Here is a 13,151-nt window from a genome sequence, read left to right as displayed (position 1 = left end):
CAGGCCGACGTTGGCCACAGCAGCTCGTCCTGTTAACTCCTCTGTGAAACCATACATGGAAAAGCTTCCCTTCGCTTCCTGTGGATGACAGTCACAGGTGCCCGTGTGCCGCACACCACTGCGGAGCTCCCTGCCTGCTGGCGGGGTGGGCAGTAGGCTGTGTGTGACCCCACTTCCGAGCAAGACTAGCAGCAGCCGAGCACAGAGCTGTGCAGCTCACTCCTGGGGGCCAATGACAGCTGCCAGACTCTTCTCTGGAGACCCAGGATCAGCCTGCGAGGCACCAGCACTGACTGCTCCCGTGCTAGCAGTGGGCAGTCTGGGACACCTGTTGTTACAGATGTGACTCCAGCCTGCTTGGACAGGAGCGCTCCAGCTGCAGGACACAGCATGCAGCAGGGATGGGGATGCTCTGCATTGACCAGTGAACCCCACATTGCTAGTGTGGACTTTCCTCCTCCTCTTCCCTAAAGAATGCTAGTTGCCTGTCCAAAAGCTACTGCTCATGCAGCCTCCTAGAGTGCAATGGCGAAGGGTCTGCAGGACTTCTCATGGACCATGCTGCTGCTGTTCTGCGCCATCCAGGAGCTGGGGGCCTGGGCCGTGCACACCGCAGTGGAGGGCCCTGGCCTGGGGCAGCCAGGGGACCCTGCGCTGCTGGCCGGCGGGAGAGTGAAGCGTGGCTGGGTCTGGAATCAATTCTTTGTGGTGGAGGAGTACACGGGCACGGAGCCGCTGTATGTGGGGAAGGTAAGGTAACTCTTTGTCTTCATGGGGCTGACCAAGCTAGTGGCAGAGCAAGGCATGCTGGCAGCACGGCTGAGCCTGGCAGGGGAGAAAGGGCCTGCATGATGGTTGCTTATGGGGGTCTGGTTAGAGAAGTACTCTGTGGACTGGGATGGCAAGAGCCTGGTCAGTCCCTGCTGGGGGTGGTGAGGTTAATATGGTCCCAGAGACTCTAGGGCAGGAGCACACCAAAATTCACATCTATGTTCTTCCAGTTGTGTGCTGGGTTCCCGTGGTGTTTGGGGTGGGGACAGTGGGGCTGCAGCTCTGGGTGTTGTGGGGACAGTGGGGAAGGCTCAGCCCCATCTCTGTGGGAGAACCTGCTGGGCTGTAGCAGATGTGCAGGCTGGGCTGGGCCGGCGGGGTGGACATCTGGTCATGCTGGTCCCTGCCGTGTCTTGGGAGCCAAAGTGCTGCTGTAGCAAAAGGGGCCTTCCTGCCCCAGCAGTTGCTGCTATTGGTGCAGCCCCAACTTCCTGAAGATGGTCCATCCCTGGTCCTGTAGCCCTTTCAGCATGGGGATAATGTGCTGGATTTTGTTTTGTGGCCCCTCCCTGTGGCTCCCTCCTGGTCCTGGAAGGACTGTGCTCTGTTGGGACCTGCAGGCTACAGTGGCTGTTTCCTAACTAATTATCTCTGCAGACTGGGGCTGGCAGAGGAGATGTCCCACTCTAGTTGTGTGGAAATCCTGCTCTTGTTTGTGGCCAGAGTGAGATTGTTGCAGGATTTATGTTATCTCAGGCTGGCCTGCACAGCATGGTGTGGAAGGTGCGTGGTGTGGGTGTGCGGGGCTTGGAGGGACCCTGAGGGCCAGCACTGGTGATAGAGCTTTCCTGGGGCTTGCCAGGAGCTATGCCCATCAGGCCTGTACCACGGGCGCTCCTGGGTGCCGGCAGGGAGCTGCACTGTGTTACTGTGCTGCTCCCAGGGCCAGACCCTCGCTGGGCTTTGCACAGGCAGTGGCACCAATGAACTTCCAGGGAGAGGCACTAGGAGGTTTCGGGCTTGTTGTAACCAGTGTGCTCTGCTGTGAGAAGGTGTGATAGCGGTCACTGGAGCACGCTGGTCTCCCTGTGCTGGAAAAGCCCTGATCTCCCTCTGGCAGTCTCTCTTCTCTGCGAGGGGGTGGCTATTCATGCTGTCCTGGCTCTTGCCATTGCTTGCGCGCCCTATGGAGAGGAGTGCCAGCAAACCTGGAGCTGCTGGTAGATAACAGCGCCTTGCTGGGCAGGACTGAGTCTGTCCTTAGGAACTTGCTGCTTCCCTGGTGTGTAACCTCCTGGGGCGTGGGGAGGCTGGATATTGACCTCTGCTCCCTCCACTCCTGGTGTCCTGAGGCTAAAGGAGCATTTTGCCTTGGGGTTGCCCGGCTTTGTCCATTTCTGGGAGCTATGGAGAAGCTGCCCTGTCTCCCATGTGTTGGGAGGATGTGTTATTTGTATATTGATGAAGGCAGTGCTAGCTGTTGGGGCTAGAGGAGCATGCTGCAAGCCAGCTAGAGCTGCCCCTGTGGGGGCATGAGCTCTCCCCAAAGGAAAATGCCCAAGAGCTTATGCAGCAGGGCTGTCTGGCCTCAGCTGTCTCGTCATGAGTCTGGAGGAGGCTTGAAAACAGGCTTCTTGGCTAGGGGCCAGCTGGGATTTCAGTGGTGATTTGTGTCCATTTCAGCAGACACTAGAAAGCCACACTCCTCTGCCACGATGCTCAATGCAGTTACAGCTAATTCACAGCTCCCCTGGGAAGTGACTCGAAGCATCAGGCCCTGTCAAACTCCAGAGGTAGCCTAGCAACCGCCTCATCTCCAAAACGAACCCAGGAGCCTACAACTAACCCATTTTACAGCCCCTTTCCACATCATTCACTGCATCACCCACCCTGCTCAGAATAAACAGCCAGTCTACACTGAAAACCATTCCCTGTGAACATTGCTCCTGAGGGCTGAAAGCAACCCAAGGCCGGGCTTTTCCCTGGGGCTGAGGGAAGCTGGGGTGCCCACCTGGGGCAGCCAGGGCTGGGGTGGACCCTGGCTTCCCAGGGCAGTGTGCCAGCCCTCCTGGCACAGCCTGTGGGTCCGGGAGCCTTCCTGCACGGGGGACCCGTGGCTCCCTGCGGTGTAGCTGGGGCTTGCCCTCTGTGGATGCCTCTTGCACACCTGCATGTGCTTTTCAAAGGGCCGATACCATTTCCATAAAATCTGGGTTCTCTAGCTAATCCTTCTTCTCAACTGTAATTTCCCCTGAGGCTGCTGTCAGTTTGATGTGGATTTCTTTGGGTGTTTTAAATAGAATTATGGGGTCAGCACTAGTTACAAACTTCTGCATGTGGACAGATCTATTTTAGATAGAGGAGAGGATTAAAGGGAAAAAAGCAGATTTAATTAAGTTGCTAATATTTAAAGAAAATTGATGAACTTGGGCTTTATGAGTTGGAGCAAACAGTGTGCCTTTATTACGGGCTAGTTTTTATTTGATTTTCTTTCTTTTCCAGCCCTAGAGTCATTTTTTATTTGTGTATCTGTGCTTTCTGTTTAATTGCTTTTAATAAGGAATGTGCACCTCTGTTCACATTTAATTTTGATTTAATTATTTGTAAGTAATTAATGGCTTCATAAAATTCCTGGTTGTATCCTTTTAGGACAAGGAAACTATTTTTTCTGTTTGACAGACTGAACAGGTCAGCCTTTTGTCCACCTTCTGGACAGCCCTGGCTGCTGTGGACATTCTTGTCCTTGACCGGAGGAGCTAAGCCACAGGCGGGGGATTGCCTGTGCTCCTGGGGCACAGTGCTGCGGGCAGCCCCTGGGCCAGAGGGAGCTTGGGGGAAGGTGCAGTGGGGCCCCAGGGCCGGCATGGGGCTGCACCATGCCAGGGCTGCCCAACTTCACTCACCTGCCATGCCTGGTGGCAGCAGGGGTCCCCAAGCCTGCATGGGAGCATGGTGCTCCCTGAGCCTGCCCGCTGTAATGGGGAGGCTGGGCAGGAGAGAGCATCCCTGGGATGTGGTCTGGCCCTGTGGCATCTCCCCTCAGATATCTGTAGTCTGTTATCCAGCCCTCCCCCATTAGTTGTTGTTTAGTCAAGCAGCACAGATTTAGCTCTTTTAATCTTCCCTTGTAAATCAATCATCTCTACAGCCCCTTGAGCCCAGGCTCCATTTTTCTTCCTAGCATTCCAGTTTGCAGGGATGCTGGTGTCTGCTCTGAGCAGTCAGCAATGAGCAAATATGTAAAGAGGATGTGCTGAGAGCTCAGTGTGCTTCTGGGAAGAGGTGCTGGATGGTTTCTCTCTGGCCTAATTATTAATCATGAGCCTGGTGTTCAGCAGAAAAATGCAGGTTTGTTACCTGTGCTGTACAGACCAGGTGCACCTTTTTCTTTCTGAAAAGCCTGATCTCTAGCAGAGTAGTAGTGAACATTAGGGAGAGGATTGTACAGTGGAGCGGGCAGCAAGCTCTCCAGCAGCCAGCAGGGAGGGCTGGGGTGGGATCTCCAGGGCAGGATGCTCCTGCAGACCAGGGCAGACCATCCCTGTAGGCACTTTCCGAGAGGTGCTGCCCCAGGAGGTCTGCGGCCAAGCTGCCGCAGTGGTCCCAGAGCACTGCTGGGCTCACAGCCCCATTTGCTAGCTGAGTGAAGGTCTCCTTCCCAGGCAAGCCTTGGGAAATGTTTCAACATGGGCAGTAATATGTGAATGTTGTGTAAAATGCATTAAATTGTCTAATGCGTGGGCCCCTCACTCATGAAATAAATATATAAACTGTATCTAACAAGACAAATATAATGAAGGCATCATAAAAAAAGAGGCAGCTCTGGTATAAATTCTCGCTGGTAGAGCTGTATGTCTGAAAGGTGGATTATAGAACTGCAGTTTGGAAGATTGAATGGCCCATAAACATTTTCATATTTCATTAGCCGATTAATGGGCGGCGTTTTTCTTTTTTTGGGAGGGGGGGACACAAGACTCTGCTGATACGAAGCAGAAATTGTAGGAAGCAAATGAAAGCAGCTGATGAAACCTTTCCGGGGGCCTGTCCCATTATGGATTGTCCCAATTAATGCCCATGCTGCTCTCTGTCAAGACGCATTCTGCCTGTCCAGTTACTGTTAATAGATTTCTCATAAGTGGCTGGATTGTAAAAACCTCATAACTCAGTTTAATGCCACCAGTAAAATTATCTCTGGACGTCTGGCCTGAATTCCAGTCAGCTCCTGGTCTGTGGGGAGCTGCTGTTTACCCTTTCTTTTCCTAATTTCGAATGTTGTCTTAATTAGAAAATGAAGCGGGGATTGGCTACAAAAGCATTTTCCCCAGGGTCTGTTTTTCATTCTGAACACAGGCCTAATTTATCACATTCTCCTGCAGGCTTTGCTCAGGTCGGGGGCTCTGGGTGTGATGTTGTGAGGGGCTGACTGCCCTGCTACCTTGCCACATAAACCCAATACAGATCTGCAGCAAGCGTGTGAGCTCTCAGGCAAGGAGACTTGTCAGCGCTGACTGCCCAGAAAACGGAGGGTGGCTGTGGCTGGAGCAGAGCTGGCAGATGAGGATGGGCTTTGGGCAGCTGGCTGGGTAGATGGGGACAGATGCTGGTGGTGAGCTGCCTTTACACCCCGGTCTGCTGTGCAGTTTGGGAGAAGTGATCCTACACTGACAGGGTCCTGGGTCCTTGCCTACAGCCTCTTTTTCTGGAGTGCTGTTAAATTGTCCTTCCCTTTTCCAGCATCTCCTAACCTCATAGTGGTGGGTTTTGTCCCTTGGTTTGTGGTGTGGGTGGGTACTGGCAGGGTTTGTGATCTGCCGAGCGTATGGTGGCATAGGCAGGACTGAAGTTCTGGTTTATTGGGCCTTCCTCCATGCACAGGCATCATTTGGTGGTCCTCTGTGCTGCTCTCCAGTCCAGCAGTAGTAGAGAGAGCAGATGGGCATCATGCAGGGACCATGGGCACCTTGCACTGGGGCTCCACACCCATGTGCTCTCGGCTGTGGGGGCACAAGCATGGCCCCAGCCTGCTCCCACCCTCTCCCTCTTTCCCTGGCAGATCCACTCGGACTCAGATGAGGGGGACGGCTCCATCAAGTACACGATCTCCGGGGAGGGCGCAGGGACTATCTTCCTCATCGATGAGATCACAGGTGACATCCATGCCACCGAGCGCCTGGACCGGGAGCAGAAAACCTTCTACACACTGCGGGCTCAGGCCCGAGACCGGCAGACGGACCAGCTGCTGGAGCCTGAGTCAGAGTTCATCATCAAGGTGCAGGACATCAACGACAGCGAGCCACGCTTCCTGGAGGGGCCCTACATCGGCAGTGTGGCTGAGCTGTCCCCCGTCGGTAGGTCTCCTGGGTGGGAGGAGGTGGGTTGGGAAACCTGCATGCCTCTCCTGTCAAACCTTGAGCCTGCTGTACCCTGCAAAACCACCTGCAAATCCTAAGGATTCCAGCTGAGACCAGAGCTAGGGAGCCAAAAGGGAAAAATAAATAAGGTGGCTTAAGGAAAACAAGTGAATAAATCCTCTGAGCTGATTGCCAGCCTGTAGCTGAGCGCTCAGTCTCAGCCCTAAGCTGTGCCCTGAAGACAGGTCGTGATGGTGCCAGCTGCCCGCTGTGCATTTACCCTGGTTTTGCACAGCCCCCTCGCTCCCAAACGCTGCGGGGGGGCAGGGGGCATGGACTGAGCCCTTGCCTGCCGAGGGGCTCACGGCTGCCTGTGGCTCAGATTAGCCTGAGTGGGGTTTCTCCCTCTCCGCCTGCCTGTGCCCCAGCCCCTCCTCAGGCCATTCTCTGTGTGCTGCTTTGCTGCCCTCCAGAGCCCCGCGGCTGCCCAGCCCAGCCCCTTTTGCATCTGCATGCAGCACTGCCGAGCCCCTCTCACCTGACTTCTGTCCTTCCTCCAAGGGGCCAGGCATTGTTGGCTGAGATTGGGGAATCCCTGTCCCCTGTGACAGAAGTGTGGCTTCCCCGTGTTACTGTTAGCCTGCCCATCCCCTTGCTACCAGGCATCTTTGAAGCTCATTGGTGATCAGCCTCGCTGAAGTGCTGTGGGCCAGGCTGGGATGTGTGCCACAAGACTGCATGAGTCCATCCCCTCAGGGATGGCGGAGGGGGGCAGTGAGCTTTGTGCTCACCTGAGCATCGGGAGGGGTACAGGAAGGTGATGCACGAGCTGCAGTATTGCTGCTTGCTCCCTGTGCTGGCCTGATGGTGGGTTCCCATGCTGCTGAGCGCAGCTCAAGTCCAGGGAGAGTGGCTGGCTTGCTGCACTGGCCAGAACATCACACTGTTCCCCGTCCACATCAGGCTATCTGTTATCCCCCATTGACTAGCCAGAGTGTGTAGCAGACTGCACGTGCCAGCATGCCCTGCAGGCAGAGAACTATAAAGCACTGTTCTCCAAAGGCTGCATCAAGGTAGAAGACAGCCTGCAAAAGACTGACTGACATCAAAGATAAGGCAGGTCCCCAATGCTGTCAGCAAGGGATGAGTCAGCAAGGGGGAGAGTGGCAGTGCCAGTGACAGAACTCTGGGATGGAGAGCCCCTGGGGGGGGCAGGGCTGGGGGAGCAGGGCTGAGCAGCAGGAGGGGCTCGGCAGGTCAGACAAACTGCCAGATCCTGCTGTGCTTGTGCAGGAAGGTCTGGCTGAAGAGGCATCCTGGAAGCAGAGTGCAGGAGATGGTGCTCAGGTCTGTGCTGCCTCAGGACAGAGCTCTGGCTCTCCATGGTTAATGTGCAGCATATTGTGAGACTGGTGTATGGCCTCCAGCAGGTACAGATGTGCAGGAGTTGCCCACACCAGAGGAGCTGCTGCTGCCTGGATTTCTGTTGACTAGTGGAGAACAAGCTCTCCTGAGGCATCCCAAGCTCTCCTTCCTTTTCCGTTTACCTGCACAAATACTTTCCTGAGTCAGAGAGTGATCCCTTGAACTACAGCCATGTGCTCCTGGAGAAATTAAAGACAGCACGTGGGCAGCAAAGCAGGAGGCATCCTGTTCCCAAAGGGAAGAAAGAAATTAATCTATTTTGCCTGAACAACATTTAAAAAGGAAGGAATTCTTGAGACTGAGTATTAGACAAGGATCCCAGTTCTTTGAAAAATCACTAACAATTATGGAGCTGCCTGATCAGACCGATGTGAACAAGACGTATCAAAGGAGACAGTTTCTATGCGAAATTGGAGATCAGAGGGAGAAAGAAACACTGTTTCACAACATGAAATGAGGCGATTCCTGCAAATTAAAATACGCAGAAGTTAAAAGTAAAGAGAAGTGCTGTGAATGGTGTGGGCTGTGCTTCCAAGCTGCATGCTCAGAGAGGGGAGCTGGAGCCAAGAGCCTGTTCTGCTTAGCAGGCTGATCTCTGCCTGCACCAACCTTGGAGCTTTCTGTAGCCTGGCCATCCCAGGGAATGTAAGGGTTCTTCTGTAGCAGCCTAGCCCTGGAGATGGCCCAGCTAATAGGGCAGGGAGAGCTTCACACAGCATCTTCAAGTGGCGCTGCTGCATGGTCCCCTGCAGCATGAATGCAGAACTGGAGGGTACCCACATGCTGCTGCTGCAAGTCCCCAGCTCCCTCCTGGTCCTCCCTCACCTTGCCAGTGCTTTGCCCAGGAACAGGTAGCACAAAGGACAGGATGGACACATCCTGTGAAAGCATAAACAAGCAAGCCTGAGAAGTAGCTTTCTCCTCAACCCTCTGGGGTTCAGCAGCTGCCCTGCTCCTCCACTGTGGCCCTGGTGTGGACACAGAGGGAGATGGGGCTGGTCATGGATCTAGTGTGTGAAGTTCAGCTCCAGCTGCTGTAGGAAAGGCTGAGGATGCAGGATGTGGGATGCTGCCTGGGTCAGGGAGGTATGGTTCAGGACTTTCTTATGGGAAATACTCTGCCAGGCCCTGTTTGTGTGGGAGCACTCCTTTTGTGGCATCAAGGCCTGGTGCAGCTGTGATCATGGCTTTTTTTGTGGTTGGTATTGGTAGTGATGTTTGCTGTCCCTGAGCTGGACAGATAATCTCCCCTAGACCTGAGGGGTATTTTCATAGGAGTGAATGGGGAGCATGCCTTGCTGCCTTCCTGAATGTGAATGGAGGTATCCTCTGTACTGGCCAAGCAGAGGTAGGAAGGCTGGGCAGCTTGGGGGGAGCTTGGATTGGCTATTAATACATCAAGATCCAGGTCAAAGCCTGGGGACCTGCTGGTGAACATGCCTGGTCTCAGCTCCATTCCCTGTCCCTGTTCATTCCCTGTTTCTGCTGCTCTGACAGCCTTTGCTCCGTGGCCCAGCCTGAAAAGTGAAGGGTGACCCCCTTCTTCCTCCTCTCATGCTCCTGCCTTCCCAGACCTTGCTGGGGTTTGTGCCTGGGGATGCCCAAGCGGGTGGTTTTTCTTCTCACTCATGGCAGGTATCAGCTGCAGCTCCCCATTCCCTGCTAAAAGCACAATCCCAGCTCCCAGAGGCGGGTACCTTCCTGGGGCATAAAGAGGAATAAAACAAATATGGTCAGATCTGCTTTGTGACAGTGGGAGCAGATCAAAGGACACTATTTGCATAATGAAGGAGTACTAATTGGGAGGGAAAGTAATTTGATTTCCTAGTGTCTAAGAGGGAATAACAAGAGAGTACTGCACAAACTCTCACAGAGTAGCTGGCAGTGCTTTGCAACACACCTGCCCCTTGCTCTGTACTGGGGCCAGGGCAGCACATTTCGGTAGTGACAGCTTACGTGCTGCTTGAGACTGTAAGTCTAAGGCAGGGTGGACTAAAGGCCTCTTTGTTCCAGGATCTTGTCTTGACAGTTGCCAAAGTGGATGCTTATGGAGGAGGAGGCGGCACAGCACACACAGCATGTGTGATGATCCTCTTAATACTCTCCCAGCCAGCAATCCATTTCAGCTTGGGGATTTCTTCAGCTGTGGGTGGTTTCTGTGGGTTTAGTCAGCTTCAGTGTCTGTCTGCCACGACAGGGGCAGAGGTGGTGCATGGAGCTAACCCCCAGCCCATGGAGCCAGGTTGAGCATGTGCTATGCCCCTGCAGAAGTCTGTGTTTTCTGCACAGAGAGCACAGGCCTGAGGCTGGCACTGAGCTCCTGCACTTTGAGGAAGCACATCCAAAATCGAAGTTGACCCAACCTGGGCTCCCTTGGCATGGCAGGACCAGCTGTAAGAGCAGGCTTCAAATGACTTATCTCTGGAAACCTCATCTGGTCAGGGGCTGCTGAGGCATCAGGAGAAATAGCGCAGCTGCTGAGGACCGTTTTGCAGACAGCAGGGCACAGAGTCATTGAATGTAACTGTCGGAGTGCAGAGGAGGCAGGTTTGACCTGGTGCTGTGTGAGGCTGGCAGGGATGGCAGCTGGAGCTGCAGCAGGGCAGAGGGCTCTCCCTGCTCAGCCCCCCAGAAGGAGCAGGCCCTTGTCCTGCCCCCAGGCTGGCAGCAGCTGCTGGAGGCAATGCACTGGGTCCACCTGGGCAGAGGAAGGCAGGGGCTGGTGGTGCTGCCTGGGAGCATTTTCGCTAACTCCCCCTGTGCCTGCTGCCAGGTTAGGACAGCCAGCTGCCACGCATGCATGCGGACTAGCCAAGGAGCAGTCTGTCTGCAGGATGGGTCCTGAGCTGCAGACCCACTGCTGTCCTGTCACCTCAAGAAGAAACTGCAGGCTGCTCTGTACTGGCACCTGAGGCTCAGCCTCTGTGTGGGTACCCCAGTGCAGATCTCTCCAAAATGCCTGAGTTGAGCAGAGACTAGGAAGGAGACTAGGAAGAGACCTGGAGCTGCAGAAGAAGGTAGGATGGGACCCAGCCAACTGCCTGGGAACTGCAGGAGCTTCACCTTGTAACAGGAGATGCTAAAATTAGCTCAGGTTCCCTTCCTGAGCTCCCTGGGGTCTGCTTAACAGCTGTCTGCCGCACACAGGCATGAGCCCAAATCCAGCACATGCTGCCTCCTGCAAGACAACTCCGTTGCACAGAGTGGGTGTTGCAGTGCAGAGCTGGCTTCTGGGCTGTTTGGGGAGCATGCGGAGCCCGGAGTGAGGGATGTCCTAGGAAATGTGCATCCTTTCATCAGAACATCACTCCTCCCTTGGTGCATTTTGCTCTCCTTATTTCTCTGTGTAGCACCAAGTCCAGATTAGAGACGATTTGGCTGTACAGACAGAAACTTGGGGTCAAGCCCTGACTCTAGCACAAAGCTGGCTCAATGCAGAAGTGATTATCGTGAGAGAAATTGTTTAATCTCCATGCTGGAAGCAGAGAAAAATACTTTGTTTAACATGCAGCCAGAATGCTTGCAGGCAGTCTGATCTTTTTTTTTTTTTTTTTTCCTTGATAGAAAGTGCTCAAAACACTTGTGTGCATGTGGAAGCTACTGGGGCAGCAAGTAGCTGGGAGCTGGGGCTTGCCCTGCCTGTTGGTCCTCCGTGAGAACACCCCTTCCCCTTCAGCATGGTGCTCTTGGTCATGGTGCAAGCTCTGAGCCCTCTGCCCTGCACATCTGAGCACCTGCTACACCTACTCTGCATCCAGTCTGCACGTGCTAAGCCCCTCAGGGAACCTGTGCCCCCTTAATTTAATGCTTTGGTTTACTCCCCAAGGCACCATGTTTACCTGCTTGGTGCCACAGGCTGGGGTGCCTTGTGCAATGGGTTTCTCTGGCCAGGCACCCCAAAGGATGTTTCCACAGTTGTATGTTTGAGTGATTCCACCACATCCAGATTAGCTCCCTTGGGCTTGTCCTGCGGGGCATGAGGGCTCTGCAGTGAATCTCCTCTGGGTCGGATTTGGCTTTCTACCAAGTCAGAATGTTCCTGAGATTGCAAGAAACTCAATTCTGCTCCAGTAATTTTTAAGCTCCTCTGGTTTATTTTCTTCCCTGATGTCCTGCCTGCTTGGTTCTGGGGTGCATCAGCCACTGCATGTGTTGGGCAAGACAAAAGCTGTAAATTGCATTGTTTATAAAAATCTCAGCTGCCCCCCACACCAACCAGGTCCCTGAGATGCGAGTGCTGCACTCTGGCATGAGTCCAGGGCATGTGGCTTTGCATGAGAAAGCAGTCCTCTCAGGGTCCTTTATATCCTGCAGGGCTGAAATGACCATGTGCTGTCCTGGAGCTAGCCGGATCTGCACAGAAAGGTGCTCTAAGCATGGGTAGAGAGTTGTCCTTTGCACTTAGTCTGAGTTGGAGGTGCAGGCTGCAGCCCCAGAGCTGGTCTGGAGAGCAGCTGGAGGCTCCTACCTGCATCATGGAAGGGGTGAAGGCTGCTATGAGGAGGGGCAGTCAAATTTAGGAAGCGTTGGCTTTTCCTGCTACCTGTTTACCTCTCTGCAGCCTGGAGCCTGGCTGTACTTCTGTCCCTGGGGAAGTGACAGGTCCTGTCGGCTTGCTTGTGCATTCAGTGCAGGGCTTCTTTACTCTTGGATGTATTTGGAGTTTGCCTGTCGACATTTCTTCTAACTAAACATGTTTGGAATGAGTGGCATAGTAAGTGGTCTGGAGCCATTAGCCTTCTGTGTGCAGGCAGATGGCACCTCCCAGGATCGCTGAAACTGGCCCCAGCAGCTCTAGGTCCTGCGGGGAAGTGGGTGATGGATGCTAGGACAGGTCTGCATTAGTATTTCAAAGGTGCTCTGCAGAGCCCTGTCCATCCAAGCCCAGGCACTTGGAGCTGCTGTTTGCCAGGCCAGCCTTGAGGACACCTCTGCATGGCAGCGTGCTGCAGCAGGGGCAGCTGAGTGGGGCTGATCTCTGCGCTTACGGCCACAGCGGGAAAGGGCCTTGCAAAAGGGTTCACAGGGGCATCTCCAGGCACCTTTCGGTGCTGGCAGCCCCTCTCTGCGCTGCTGATCCCAGCTTCCTGCTGGGTGCAGTAGAGATGGGATTATTCTCCCCAGCCTGCGGAGTCAAGGGCTGGCTGATGTCCATGGCAGGTCTCCAGGATGGCTGAGGTTGCAGAACTGGGACAGCCCAGGCAGGGCCCATGAAGCCAGAGGATGGCTGGCAGCCAGGGTCTGTGTCCCCTCCTGCACCCAGCCCCGCAGGCGAGCTGTGGGAGAGGATTGCTCTGGGAGTGAGGGTCTTCACCCCCCATTTCCTCTGGCTCATTAATCTTTATGTAAAATTGTTGGTTTCCTCTGGTTCTGTGGGGTGAGCTGGCCAGGGGAGGAACTGAGGTCTTTACCTTGTTTTACGTGTCTAATTATCTCTCTGGATATGAGTTCAGGCTTCCTGGTTATGGGAGGTGGGTTATACAGTATGTGATGGATGCTTAGATTTTATCATATCTTTTATGGCTAAGACACATGCCAAAAAACTAAATAAAAGTCGTACATGCTGTACTTGCTGTGGGCAGTGCTATACTTGGAGAGCAGGGA

At 54.1% G+C, this 13,151-nt stretch overlaps 1 protein-coding gene across 1 annotated transcript in view; it reads left to right on the top strand.

The window, feature by feature from the left end:
• The first annotated feature begins 524 nt into the window (after positions 1 to 524).
• Positions 525 to 13,151, top strand: part of CDH22 (cadherin 22) — a 57,114-nt gene continuing 44,487 nt past the window's right edge. Inside the window, exons 1-2 of the mRNA XM_082325822.1 lie at positions 525 to 750; positions 5,825 to 6,119. Of these exons, the coding sequence (XP_082181948.1) occupies positions 526 to 750; positions 5,825 to 6,119 (520 nt within the window). The 5' untranslated portion in view covers position 525. The remainder of the gene's footprint in view (positions 751 to 5,824; positions 6,120 to 13,151) is intronic.

Source organism: Platalea leucorodia (assembly GCF_965183815.1).
Source record: "Platalea leucorodia genome assembly, chromosome: 13".
NCBI classification, from domain to species: Eukaryota; Metazoa; Chordata; class Aves; order Pelecaniformes; family Threskiornithidae; genus Platalea; species Platalea leucorodia.
This window is presented reverse-complemented; position numbering and strand designations above follow the sequence as displayed.